Genomic DNA, 15224 nt, shown 5'->3' with positions numbered 1-15224 from the left:
TTTCGGCACACTACAGAAAACATAACCAAACTAAATGGCGACTCACAATCAACTGAACGTTATAGAGTGTTGCTGCTTGTCATGCTGGTTCAGACATGTTCAAGGTCACCACACATGCAGTTATAACCAGTTCTGACTGCTTTGTTTAATAGGTGGAATCACAGTCTCGTTATTTAATAGACATACCTCGCATACTCTCAAGCTCTGCTGTGAATGTGTGTGGCCAGCAATGGACTGGCTCCTACTTTGCTCCCCTTGTTGGCATGATAGGCTCTAGATCAGGGGTGGCGAACTCCAGGCCTCGAGTGCCGCAATGGCTGCAGGTTTTCATTCTTACCATCTTCTTAATTAGTGACCAGTTTTTGCTGCTGATTACTTATTTTAATGAACTTAACTCAGGCCTCATAATTGTTTCTTTTTCTTTAATTAGCAGCCAAACAATAATGAGACACGAAACAAGCCACCACACGACCAGCTCCCCTGTGCCCATTACACAATATCTGAAATTAAAGAGAGGTGATGGTCTTGGTAAGGTTGATCTCTCAGGTCATTTTGACGGTGCTCATAGAAAGTGTGTGCTGTGGCAGAATGAGAGCAGCAACAAGCCATGGAATTAAGTAACGTGTTTAATTAACAGCAAGAATTGGCTTCTCAGTCTGAAAGTGATTGGAGTGAAATTGGTTGGAGTTTGAAGCCCCAGTTTAGCTGGTCATCTGTTAGCTTGTTTCACATCTCATTTCTGCTTGGCCGTCATTTAATGAAGAAAGGAATCAATTCAGAGGACTGAACTCTTCTAACGAGGCTATTAAAGTGATGTGGAAAAAGTTAATTAGCAGCGAAAACTGGTCACTGATTAGGAAAAGGGTGAGAATGAAAACCTGTAGCCACTGTGGCTCTCCAGGCCTGGAGTTCACCACCCCTTTTCTAGATCATGTTCATGTTCAAACAATGAATGGACAGCTCCAAATCTTAAAATTATTTTGCTTGAAGCAGTAGCTTTGTCATTGTATTGTGTGTAGTACAACTTACAGGAAAGGCCAAAGTCATAGATCTCCTTCTCAGTTGGGATGTTCCCATCTTTGAAAGATAAACGCTTTCCATTGGAGTAGAGGAAGTCATCCATTTTGTCTCCATTCCACTGTCCCAGTAGACCAACAGTCCGGTTGTAAAAAGACTGAGGGACCTTAATGACGGCTCTCAAATGGCCACTTGAGTCCATGTCCACTGAGATTTGCAGACCAGAGCTATAGACGAGAACACTCTGTGTGTCCACAGGGCGGAGGAGGGCAAAGTCCTTCTGTGGAGACTGCCAAAGGCCATCACCTACAAAACACAGCCAGGGTCAGTTAAACTGGACTTCTGCCATGTTTTGCTTCCTTATCACATTTTTGCTGCTGTAGGTGCCAAAAGCAAAGAATGTGGCAGACAGAACTGACCGATTACCCTTTCTGCCTTAACAGGCAAAAACAGAAACCTATGGAGGGACAGAATTAAAAATAAGGAGGAAATGGTTAGAAGTACATGTTTCAACCTTATACTGGAAAAACACCTTTCAAAAATGGCATTTGTAATTTCTGATATTATATATTCAGTAACGGATTAAATGTGATAAATTTACCCGTTACATTTTTCTACCCAGGGTTCAAGCTCACTCTGTATGCATCCATAGGAAATTTAGAGTCATCTGAAACAACCAGTGCTAATGTTAAAATGCACAAAAATCAAGAATGTCATTGCATGAATGTCAGAAAGAATTGTAATAACATAAGTGGTGCAGAGCCTGAGTGAAAAGTCTCAAACTAACATTAAATGAAAATCACAGGCACGGTTTAAAAATCCCAGAGCAGAATCTAAAAACATCTTTGGCTCATAACTGGAAGCTGCATTAAAATATCATCCACAATGGGAAACTCCAGCAAATCACGGTAATTGAAAACACTGGAAATGTAAGGAAAAAATGGGTTAGAAATTGAAAATACAATGGATATTCAGTAACTGGAAAACCCAGCCACAGGGGATGACCAAACCAGTGTGTCCCAAGCCCGGATAAATGGGGAGGGTTACATCAGGAAGGGCATCTGGTGTAAAATTTTGCCAAATCAATATGCAGAAAGCAATACAAATTTCCATACTGGATCAGTTGAGCCCCGGGTTAACAACGACCGCCACCAGTAATGTTGGCCAACAGAGTTCTGGTGGAAATTGGGCTACTGTTGGCCGAAGAAGAAGAAGGAGAAGAGAAGGGGGGAGACATGTCAGGAGGCAGGAGGAGAGAAGGAAAGCAAAGAGAGTGGAAGTGAGGGTAGGAACTTCGAATGTTGGCAGTATGACTGGTAATGGGAGAGAGTTAGCAGATATGATGGAGTGAAGGAAGGTTGATATATTGTGTGTGCAAGAGACTAAATGGAAGGGGAGTAAGACCAGGTGGATTGGAGGTGGACTCAAATTGTTCTATCATTTTGTGGATGGGAGGAGAAATGGGGTAGGGGTTATTCTGAAGGAACAGTATGTCAAGAGTGTTTTGGAGGTGAAAAGACTGTCAGACAGAGTAATGATTATGAAGCTGGAAATTGGAGGTGTGATGATGAATGTTGTTAGTGCATATGCACCGCAAGTTGGGTGTGCAATGGGGGAGAAAGAAGATTTTTGGAGTGAGTTGGATGAAGTGATGAACAGTGTACCCAAGGGACAGAAAGTGGTGATTGGAGCAGATTTCAATGGGCATGTTGGTGAAGGGAACAGTGGAGACGAGGAGGTGATGGGTAGGTATGGTGTCAAGGAGAGGAATGAAGAAGGTCAGAGGATAGTGGATTTTGCCAAAAGGATGGACATGGCTGTGGTGAATACGTATTTTAAGAAGAGGGAGGAACATAGGGTTACGTACAAGAGTGGAGGAAGATGCACACAGGTAGATTACATCCTATGCAGAAGAGTTGATCTGAAGGAGATTGAAGACTGCAAAGTGGTGGCAGGGGAAAGTGTAGTTAAGCAGCATAGGATGGTGGTCTGTAGGATGACATTGGAGATCAAGAAGAGAAAGAGAGTGAGGGCAGAGCCAAGGATCAAATGGTGGAAGTTGAAAAGGAAGACTGCAAGGTTGAGTTTAGGGAGGAGGTGAGACAGGCACTGGGTGGCAGTGAAGAGTTACCAGACAGCTGGGAAACTACAGCAGATGTAGTAAGGGTGACAGCAAGAAGGGTGCTTGGCGTGACATCTGGAAAGAGGAAGGAGGAAAAGGAAACCTGGTGGTGGAATGAGGAAATACAGGAGAGTATACAGAGGAAGAGGATGGCAAAGAAGAAGTGGGATAGTCCGAGAGATGCAGAAAGTAGACAAGAGTATAAGGAGATAAGGCGCAAGGTGAAGAGAGAGGTGGCGAAGGCTAAAGAAAAGGCATATGATGAGTTGTATGAAAGGTTGGACACTAAGGAGCGAGAAAAGGACCTGTACCGATTGGCTAGACAGAGGGACCAAGCTGGGAAAGATGTGCAGCAGGTTAGGGTGATAAAGGATAAAGATGGAAACGTACTCATAAGCGAGGAGAGTGTGTTGAGCAGATGGAAAGAGTACTTTGAGCGGCTGATGAATGAAGAGAACGAGAGAGAGAAGGGATGGATGATGTGGAGATAGTGAATCAGGAAGTGCAACGGATTAGCAAGGAGGAAGTAAGGACAGCTATGAAGAGGATGAAGAATGGAAAGGCCGTTGGTCCAGATGACATACCTGTGGAAGCATGGAGGTGTTTAGGAGAGATGGCAGTGGAGTTTTTAACCAGATTGTTTAATGGAATCTTGGAAAGTGAGAGGATGCCTGACGAGTGGAGAAGAAGTGTACTGGTGCCAATATTTAAGAATAAGGAGATGTGCAGGACTGCAGTGACTATAGGGGGATAAAATTGATGAGCCACAGCATGAAGTTATGGGAAAGAGTAGTGGAAGCTAGGTTAAGAAGTGAGGTGATGATTAGTGAGCAGCAGTATGGTTTCATGCCAAGAAAGAGCACCACAGATGCAATGTTTGCTCTGAGGATGTTGATGGAGAAGTTTAGAGAAGGCCAGAAGGAGTTGCATTGCATCTTTGTGGACCTGGAGAAAGCATATGACAGGGTACCTCGAGAGGAGCTATGGTATTGTATGAGGAAGTTGGGAGTGGCAGAGAAGTACTTAAGAGATGTACAGTATATGTACGAGGGAAGTGTGACAGTGGTGAGGTCTGTGGTAGGTGTGAAGGATACATTCAAGTTGGAGGTGGTATTACATCAGGGCTCTGAGCCCTTTCTTATTTGCAATGGTGATGGACAGGTTGACAGATGAGATTAGACAGGAGTCCCCGTGGACTAAGATGTTTGCGGATGACATTGTGATCTGTAGCGATAGTAGGGAGAAGGTTGAGGAGACCCTAGAGAGGTGGAGGTATGCTCTAGAGAGGAGAGGAATGAAGGTCAGTAGGAACAAGACAGAATACATGTGTGTAAATGAGAGGGAGGTCAGTGGAATGGTGAGGATGCAAGGAGTAGAGTTGGTGAAGGTGGATGAGTTTAAATACTTGGGATCAACAGTACAGAGTAATGGGGATTGTGGAAGAGAGGTGAAGAAGAGAGTGCAGGCAGGGTGGAATGGGTGGAGAAGAGTGAGGAGTAATTTGTGATAGACGGGTATCAGCAAGAGTGAAAGGGAAGGTCTACAGGACGGTAGTGAGACTAGCTATGTTATATGGGTTGGAGATGGTGGCACTGACCAGAAACAGGAGACAGAGCTGGAGGTGGCAGAGTTAAAGATGTTAAGATTTGCATTAAGTGTGACAAGAATGGACAGGATTAGAAATGAGTACATTAGAGGGTCAATTCAAGTTGGACCGTTGGGATACAAAGTCAGAGAGGCGAGATTGCGTTGGTTTGGACATGTGCAGAGGAGAGATGCTGGGTATATTGGGAGAAGGATGCTAAGGATAGAGCTACCAGGCAAGAGAAAAAGAGGAAGGCCTAAGCGAAGGTTTATGGATGTGATGAGAGAGGACATGCAGGTGATGGGTGTAACAGAACAAGATGCAGAGGACAGAAAGATATGGTAGAAGATGATCCGCTTTGGCAACCCTTAATGGCAGCAGCCAAAAGAAGAAGAAGAAGATTCAGTAACTGGAAGAAATTAACACTGTAAATAATAAGAAAACAATAAAATGCCTCAGATATGAAGTGTACCATGTAAGTGCATCAAAGAAGTTAAAATTTAAAATGTGTCAAAAATCAATTAGTAATAAATATACTGGAAGAGTATAAATTCCTAAAAATCCACTATTAGAAAATAGAAAGCAAAAATAAATGGTATAAACTGGACATGTGCAAGTGTACTGAAGCCTCCAATCTGAAAAAGGGGAAAATGGAAGCATCAGATTATTTGATGGGTACCAGAATTCGAGAGCACAGCACTTGCTTCTGGGTGTTTTAAACAAAAAAGGGACAAAATGAACAGGGATATACTCTTGCTCAAGGTCCGTGACTAAGACGTACAAAACAATGCAATACTAATACTAAGACATACAATACAATACAAAATAGTGCTCTTAACATTTAAAGATCTCCACAATCTTGCTCCTTCCTATCTTACTTACTTATCTTACACTGCATTTTGCTCCCTCAGATCCTCATCTGCAGCTCTACTTTCTGTACCACATATCACTCTGTTCTATAGGAGCTTGAGTGTCTCTCATGTGATCCTCAACTCTGGAATTCTCTTCCCTCTAATATCCGTCATCTAGATGCAATAACATATTTTAAAACTGCCCTCAAAACTGGCATGCCAATCATGAATCTCTCCTGCAAGCAAACTATGATTCTTAGCTCGATGAGAGAAGTCGCAAAGCCAACTGGAATATTCAAGCAAATTATAGGAAAAAATGATCTAAATCTGTTAAGTAGTTCTCTCATGAAAAGTGGACAGACATACAGATAGACAGACTGACAGATGTTGGATTTTATATATATAGAGATTACTGTTGTTTAATACTATTGTAAGGAGACCTTGAGTGTTAAGAAAGGCGCCTAGTAAATAAAATGCATTTTTATCATTATTATTACTGTCTCTTTAAGGTGTACTCACCAGATGCCAGGCTGACCTCCTCATCATCCAGTAACACCAGGAGCTCCCCTTCATTGTTCGCTGGCCTCCACTCCACCTGTACCAAAAGTCTCATTCTGTTAAAATGATTGCATAAATCCATGCATGCTTATTCTTTTATATAACAGCTCCTCATTTCTTTGTTAAACTGTATTTAATGTAATTAAGAAATTAAATAATTAGTTATGGAAAAAGTTTTCAATAGTTTTCTCTCTCCAAGTGTGGCAAATTATAAAATAAGGCACTTACTCTGTAATCCTTTTATATATATATATATATATATATATATATATATATATATATATATATATATATATATATATATATATATATATAGTATATTGTCACACGTTGTGATTAGGAGGCAGCTAAAGGGCTTGAGTAATTGTAATACTACATCAGACCAGGGGGTGGTGGAGTGTGCTGATTGTCTATCTCAGTTCCTTGTAGACCATTCCTGGGAAATCCTGCCAGGTTCCAGCAACCCTAATGACGTCATTTCTGGTTCCGGCACCCTGATGATGTCACTTCTGGCCATGAAGACACCACTTCCAGTCCTGAAGATGCCACTTCTGGTTCCGGCATAGATGACACCATTTCCTTTACCAGCCCTTAACACTAGAATTACCAGAGCCTACGAAAAAACTCATAGATCTGTCCCATCTTAAATCGCTTCTCACCTGTCCATCAGCATCGTTTGTCCTTTAAATGTGTCGATAAGGAACAAGCAGCAAGCAGTCTGCTATCATATCCCCCACCAGCGCACAGTTTTCTCAGCTCAAGTCTGTTTACCTGCGTGTCAGTTGCTTGGAGTTGTATAGAGCGAGAAGTCAAGCAAAATCACACCTTTTATAAATACTAAATCGTTATTTGGAACACATGCATTTCACGTGTGTTCTGTGTCTGCAAGTCGCCCGACCATGGGGTACGCACGGCAGAGACCATGGGATACACACGACAGAGCCATGCCCGCCAACTCACAGAGCCCCGCCTACCAACTCTAAGACCATGGGATACACACGACAGAGCCCCGCCCACCAACTCTAACCCTCCTCCCGCGCCCACTCTCACTCTCAAGGCATGCACACAGCGTGCTCATGTGCCCACATGCAACACCTCACCAAACACAGCCTCAGTTGCTTTCATCTCTGCTACAATCAACATGCACCTCTGAGCCATGTTGACCTTTCATTGTTCTTTTCGGTTCTGGCTGTTTTTCTATATATATAATTGACCAAGTCGCCCGACCATGGGGTATGCACGACAGAGCCCCACCTGCCAACTCTAACCCTCCTACCGCGTCCACCCTCACTCTCGAGGATTTATCCCTACCGACGAAGTCATTTTCACCAGCGTTGACTCCATCATCACAGACAATCCTGCAGATCAACTTTCATTCCCCGAAGAATTTCTTAACAGTCTTTATCCCACTGGCATGCCTCCGCATAAACTCAAAATTAAAATTAGTTCAGTCGTCATGCTTCTCAGAAACCTCATGCCAGCAAAAGGTCTCTGTAATGGCACTAGACTTTCTGTTACCAGCATTCACCGCAATGTACTGGATTTTCCTGACCCCATCAGATTCAAATTTGCCTTTTACTTTTACATGCAGACGATTTCCTGTTAGATTGGCCTTTGTAATGACAATTAATAAGGCACAGGGTCAAACTTTCAAAAAGATATGCCTGTATCTGCCAAAACCAGTTTTCAGTCACGGACAATTTTATGTTGCGCTCTCTAGAGTTCCATCTTTTCATTCACTCACAGTCGTATCCTCAAACCCACCCCATTTTGACAACTGTGTCTTTTAGGAAGAGTTCACCCATCAATAAATAATTATACGGCTAGTTTTAGAATAAAAACATACATTTGATTTTAGTCTGTTACAGCCGGTATAAATGTATGATACTTGTAAAGGTCAGCTGTGATTTTTTTTTTTTTATCCAGTTTTATTCTCTTAGTTGCGTTCACGATCCTACCCTACATCTGACACTGCTGTTTTCAGATAAAGACCGCACTATACTTGTGGCTTTAGGCTGTAGGAAGTGAGTAACTAAATCCAAATAAATAAAATTCGATCTGGCTCTTATATACAAAGTACAGCGACGGCAGCTTCCACCTGCAGCTATAGACTTTCCACACTAGTATTTACATCTGGACGGTGTATGTGCCCTAAAAAGAAGTCTGACTGCATTCTCGTACCAGTGCTTGTGAACTGAAGTGTCTGTGTGCACTTTTCGTGGCATTACATGTTGCCCATGTCGCTCAAACACAGGAAGCTCTGCAGTGTAGTTGTGACTTTAGGCTGTAGGAAGTAAGTAACTAAATCAAAATAAATAACATTCAATCTGGCTTTTATGTAAGTAACATATAAATGTTGACAAAACAAGTGCACTTTTATTCAAGACTATAACCGAAGAAAAAAGAAAGCAAGTTACAGTACTTTGTATATAAGAGTCAGAATGAATGTTATTTATTTGGATTAAGTTACTTACTTCCTACAGCCTAAAGTCACAAGTATAGCATTTCTTTATGTGAAAACAGCAGTGTCAGATGTGGAGGTGGGGGGGTAGGGTAGGATCGTGAACATAACTGAGAAAATGAAACTGAATAAAAAAAATCCAAAAAAAAAAACAAAGCTAACCTTTACGAGTAACATACATTTACACCAGCTGTTAAAGACTGAAATCAAATGTATGTTATTATTCTAAAATAGTACGAATAAAAGCAGCTCACTTCTCAAAATGGACTTGTCGGGATCAAGCCTGTGATGTTTCAATTATCAGTCAACAGTTGATACCATTGCACCACCAAAGCAGTCGTAGTAAATGTGTGTCAATGTTGCACCCTAACGCATGTTGTTTTTCTGCAGTTATATTTTTGAATAAAAGCACACTTGTTCTATTTGTACCTTTTGTGAAAGTGTTTCTTTGATATTTGGGCTTCAGGCGTCACACATTATAAACTTCATGTCTACATTTTGTCAATTATTACTAAAACATGAAAAACGTTTCTTTTTTAACGATGTGTTTACATAGATCGTTGTAGACACGGAACACACATGAAATGCAAGTGTTCCAAATAACGATATAGTATTTATAAAATGTGTCATTTTGCTTGACTTCTCACTCTATACAATTCTAAGCAATTGACATGCAGGTAAACAGACTTGAGCTGAGAAAACTGTGCGCCGGTGGGGGATGTGATAGCAGACTGCTTGCTGCTTAGCAACACATTTAAAGGACAAAAGACGTTGACAAAGAGGTGCGAAGTGTTTTAAGGTGGGATGGATCTACAAGTTTTTTCATAGGCTCTGGTAATTCTAGTGTTAAGACCACCATTTTACCGCCACCTATTCAATTCAGTCTTGTAAACTATCTTGCATTTTCAACCTTTGCAGCAGCCAGGATATATTATATTATTATTATCATATTATTAGGATAGTGTGTACCTCGAAGAAAACAGTACAGGACCAAAACACTAACCAGGTGGGAAAGTAGCAGGGCAGAGTTTCTGGGGGGGAGTTAGTCTGGGGGTCAGGAATAACTCTGAACAGGCTTTACTCCCTATACATTAAAATGGGTTGGTATTTATCCACAGGGAGAGTATGACAGAAACTCACAGACGTGGGCTGGTTCCTGGGGGTGGGGGTGGTGGTGGGGGTTATGGGGGATAAGGGAGCTCATTATGTTCTCTTGGAAGAGAGAGCTGAGCCGCCCATTGGGGTTGAGACCCCAGATAAACATGGGCTTTCCCTAGACCAACAGGTAAGAAAATTGAGAACCTGGGAGTTCAGTAATAGCAAGCCAGTCAGAGAACAAGCAGAGGCTCTCTGGGCAAAAGTGGCACAATGGCTATGGCCATTTGAATTAAGTCCATTCTACAGTAGATAGTACAACAGGTGGCCGGTTTCTTGATTATACAGAGCCTTCAGAAAAACTTTCCATAGCCGTTCTGGGGAGAATTCTATTCTATGGAGGAGCTCATTGGACTCCTTGAATCAACTAAGCCAGCCTCACATTCTGAGAGAGCAGAACAATCATCAAGTGCACTCCTTGGGGATTATGTCCTATAAACCTGGTTCCTTTCCTATCCTCCAGAGCTTGTTTCAAAGTTCCTGGACTGCCGGACGCGCAACCTGCCCAGGGATAAGGTGGAATGCAGGTGGAAGAGAAGAGACAGTTTATGTGCACTTACCAACCCCCTGACGCTACTCCCATATGGGAAATGTAGTCATTAATGGAGTTAAAGTCAAGGCACTCTTTGACTTGGGCAGCAACATTTCCATTGTTGATTGCCGATATGTATTACCGCGACAGTGGATAAAGGTAAAGACCAGTGCCACCCCAGAATCACTGGAAAAGGTAGTGTAGGGAGGACTGCCACAAGGAATTTTCTCAGCGATCCTCCATGACTGATTAAACATAGGGCGGTTTTATATATTCTGACTTCTCTGTGTATACATTTAATACTGGTCTATAGTTTGTTCAAGAATAAAGTGTTCCAAGGTCTTTCTTTTAATTTGCAACAAATTTAAAGTTTACAGTTTGGTGAAACAATTGTGAGATGCAAGACTCTCTAAAATGAGCCATGTTCCTGTTTCTGTGTTTACTTCTGTTTGTTTCTGTTACTGTGGTGAGAAGTCAAGCAAAATGACTCCTTTTATTGGCTAACTAGAAAGACTACAATATTCAAGCTTTCGAGGCAACTCAGGCCCCTTCCTCAGACAAGATGTAATTGTAATGTAATGTAAATAAATAATATGTGAGTAAAGCAAATAAATAATAATGAAATGTAATGTAAATAAAAGGTGAAATTTTGCTTAACTTCTCACCACATCCATAATGGCTAACAGGGTACAACACCCTAGTATTTCTGTTACTGCATAATGCACGTAATCTGTGACCCACCAGTAAAATGATTCTTTTCTATGCTTCTTGTTCACATCACCATGGAGGATCACAGCACATTTATTAGCAAGTTAGACCAGCGGTTCTCAAACTGTGGGGCGCGCCCCCCTGAGGGGGCGCTGAAACTGTACAAGGGGGGTGTAGAATTAATGAATAAGACATCAAAATTAATTTTTTACATTTTTATTTCAAATTTAAATTTGCAAGCATATAATCGCAACGAATGCATTATAACTAAAATTAAAATAAAACATGTCTAAGGCATAGATCTAATGACTACTAACTGACAAGCGGCGCCGCTGCTACTGCTTTTATAGCCGCGTAGAAAGTTCCAGATGTATCGGTGTCTGTCGCGAACATTTGGGTAACAGTAGATCAGGTGATAATGCGGCGCGACTGCACCACATTGGCAGCATAGCCAATATTACCAAATTGAATTAAATAATTTACTGCATATTGGGTTATTTTCATGATACAACTAACAGCGGTATAATATTTGTCGGACGAAAATATGTTTGTCTCGCGGAGATTGACTTCATCGGTGTCCGCGTTTACGAGATTTTTAAAAATTAAAACATATTTAATTGTTTCTTTACATAAAAAAAAATAATTAAATAAGAATAAATAATTTATTCTTTGTTTTTGGGATTAGAATTACTACCAAAAACCACACAAGGCATTTTAACATTTATTAAAGCACTTTAAAAAAAAATTGCAAATATTTCATCGAAGTTAGCCGAACACATGCAAATTTTATGGAAATAAAAATGATAGGATATCGCGACACCGCACGAGTATCATACCTTTGTTAATTGCATCATGGGATATTCTCATCTATCTTATATTATGCAGGGGGCGCAGAATTATTCCAGGTAGAAAGGGAGGTGAAACGCAAAATACGAAAGTTTGAGAACCACTGAGTTAGACGATGTACATGTGGCACAACATTCTAGTGCGTTTAAGTTAACGGATATGAAAGTTGGAGCATTTCAAGTTTATTTTCTTCATCCAGGAATCAGTTATTACATTTTTGTATATTAAATAGTTTTGTAGTAATATCACTAATAGAATGCAATTACATGTGTTAGTAGACATTACATATTAGAGCACATTACAATGGAGTTAAAACAGAGCACAAATAGGCCTGTGGTTGCTCAATAGCATTCATATGCAGAAGACTGCAATTCAAGTGATATGAAAATGGCATCGATGGATGTGTGTTAGTGGTGGCGGATCTGTGACTAATTGTTATTCAAGTTACTTAAACATAACATTTTTGAAAGCATGTATACCTAATAGGATGATATCCACCTGTCAATCTGGAGGACAGTTGTCCCTCAAGCTATTTCAAGCTAAACTATTTCCCAAGACTAATTATCTCCAGGGCTCTACTCATTACAGTCCAATCAAGCAGGATTTTATTTACATTGCATCAGAGATGAGCTGTGTTTTCAACTGAATCATCAGACATGGGCAAGAGATTGATATATAGTCGTGGCCAAAAGTTTTGAGAATGACACAAGTATTGGCTTTCACAAAGTTTGCTGCTTCACTGGTTTTAGATCGTTTTGTCAGATGTTTCTATGGTATACAGTAATCCCTCGTTTATTGCGGGAGATAGGTTCCAAGGACGGCCGCAATAAATGAATTTCCGTGAAGTATGGACACCATATTTATTTAATTATGTAACGTGTATTTGGACGTTTTTAAACCCGCCCTGTACTGTTTACAACCCACCCTTTACTCTATTAATAACAGGGACAACTGTTAAGCAATATGAAATCGGTAGATAAGTTTACAATTACTGTATAGCAAAGTACATGTACCTATATATGACGTGATAATGGTGAAGAATATGCTGTGCAGTAAAAATGATGATGATGAAGGTGATGATGACTTTTACTGTGCAGCCGATGACTGTATTTTACGTCTCTTCAGATGGCGGTGCCATTTCCTGGGGCACCTCTTCCACGGTTTCCGAAGGTATATCCATATTAGTAGTAGGAACTGGCTCTTTTTTGCGAGGCTGCAAAAACATTGTGATCTGCAGTTGCTGCCGCTGCTTCCTTTTCCGGTCGAAGAGTAGCTTGTAGGCGGTCATGACGTCGTAGACCTTGTTGCAAAATTGGACCGATCAAAGAAACCACAAAAAAATCACACACAGTACAGTGTAAGGTAAACCGCTTGGCGAGAAAGCTTGAAGCGAAATGGCCGTGACAGAGAGACAAGGGGAGGTGCTGTGGGATCTGGGCATCAGTCAAAGCACCAATCACGGCCCCGATTAGAAAGCGGGAAGCTGTGATTTGTCGTCTCCCTCCCATGTACCAATCACAGCCCATGTTACAACGCACTTAGTCACCGAACTTGTTTTGTTGTTCTTAGACTAGGAAATACTAATACTACATTTAAAAACCCGCAAAGTCGTGAATCCGCGAAAAGTGAACCGTGAAGTAGCGAGGGATTACTGTACTGAAGTATAATTACATAAACCTTTCATAAGTTTCAAAGGCTTTTATTGATAGTTACATTAAGTTTATACAAAGAGTCCATTTTTGCAGTATTGGCCCTTCTTTCTTTTTTAAGACCTCTGCAATTCGCCCTGGCAGGCTGTCAATCAACTTCTGGGCCAAATCCTGACTGATGGCAGCCCTTTCTTGCGTAATCAATGCAGAATTGGTGGGTTTTTGTTTGTCCAACCGCCTCTTGAGGATTGACCACAAGTTCTCAATGGGATTAAGGTCTGGGGAGTTTCCTGGCCATGGACCCTAAATTTCAATGTTTTGTTCCCTGAGCTACTTAGGTATCACTTTTGCCTTATGGCCCGGTACGCCATCATGCTGGAAAAGGCATTGTTGGTCACCAAACTGTTCTTGGATGGGTGGGAGAAGTTGCTCTTGGAGGATGTTTTGGTACCATTTTTATTCAGTAACACCATTAAATGCAGCGAGGAAATGACACAGGATTAATGATCAAGGGGTTTGGGGGATTGGAGACCCCCGTTGAAGCAAAGGGTGCCAGCACATATATAATGAAACACAGTAAATGAGCTTTGCCCCCTGATGACACCTGCACTGCAGTTCAAAACCAGATGTGCAGTACAGTTAATAATTGCTGCACAACTGCCAGGACTGTCAACAGGAGAGATGGGCTGAGTGTAAGCAGACCCCCTTGTCCAAGGCAAGAATGTCAATCCTATCAAATCAGTGACATTTCATGATCAGGGCTCACAGAGAAATCAATACAAGACCTTGTCTTTCTCTTTGGGTATTGCAAGGTCCAAATTACATTCCTTTAGAAAAAAGTTATTTGCCTTTATAAACACTCCGCCTGCAGCAAAGAAACAGTGAGAATAAGTATTTCTGTAGTTCATTCACAGGTGAGAATTGCGTGTGCAGTGCTTGATTCTTTTCATCTTATAGAACAGGAGCACAAACTAATAAACAACCTACAAATGACTGCACACTGCAAGATATCGACTGCACTACAATAAAGTCGGACATTATATTATATTATATTATATTATATTATATTATATTATATTATATTATATTATATTATATTATATTATATTATATTATATTATATTATACTGCGGTTGGTTGGCGCCCTGCCCGGGGTTTGTATCCTGCCTTGCACCCTGTGTTGGCTGGGATTGGCTCCAGCAGACCCCCGTGACCCTGTAGTTAGGATATAACGGGTTGGATAATGGATGGATGGATATTATATTATATTATATAATATTCATGGTGCTAAGAGTCAAGATCAGAGGCTGTTTCCTAGACAAGCGTCTGCATACTTAAACCAGATAGACAGAAGTCGTTCTAAAGCGCCTTTGTTCTACTGTAATCTTATGGCACTCTTTCAAGGATTACCTCAGGACAGATACACACTTTAAAACAATAACTGCTGAAGTACTAAAAACATTTATAAGATCTTGTGAGTCAAAGGTGCTAAAGGGTTATAGAAGTTATTTTCCTCAACAATTACCTAGAAGTTTTTGTATTTCATTGTATTATTGCTGAAGCAGTGGTTATGCAGGAGGGTAAGTTGATTCAGTAAAAGTTGTTACATATTAAAAATTAGTTTAAAAGGAAGTTAAATGTTCAGGGAACTAGTCTCCATAAAAGTTTGGACAGTTTTGGTTATTTGTGGCTTAATTGATATATAAATATAAAGACCCTAGGAATGTAGTAGTTAGTGTT

The 15224-nt window shown here is 40.8% G+C and overlaps 1 protein-coding gene across 1 annotated transcript in view; it reads right to left on the bottom strand.

Annotated features, from left to right (window-relative positions):
- LOC120516649 (mucin-like protein) overlaps window positions 1–15224 on the bottom strand; it is a 68140-nt gene that overhangs the window by 52433 nt on the left and 483 nt on the right. Inside the window, exons 2-3 of the mRNA XM_039738465.1 lie at window positions 6095–6170; window positions 1030–1323 (exon numbers count right to left, since the gene is read on the bottom strand). Coding sequence (XP_039594399.1) covers window positions 1030–1323; window positions 6095–6170 — 370 coding nt within the window. The remainder of the gene's footprint in view (window positions 1–1029; window positions 1324–6094; window positions 6171–15224) is intronic.

This window comes from Polypterus senegalus, chromosome 16 (assembly GCF_016835505.1).
Source record: "Polypterus senegalus isolate Bchr_013 chromosome 16, ASM1683550v1, whole genome shotgun sequence".
Lineage (NCBI taxonomy): Eukaryota > Metazoa > Chordata > Cladistia > Polypteriformes > Polypteridae > Polypterus > Polypterus senegalus.
Note: the sequence above shows the minus strand (reverse complement) of the source record. Positions and strands in the feature narration are given on the sequence as shown.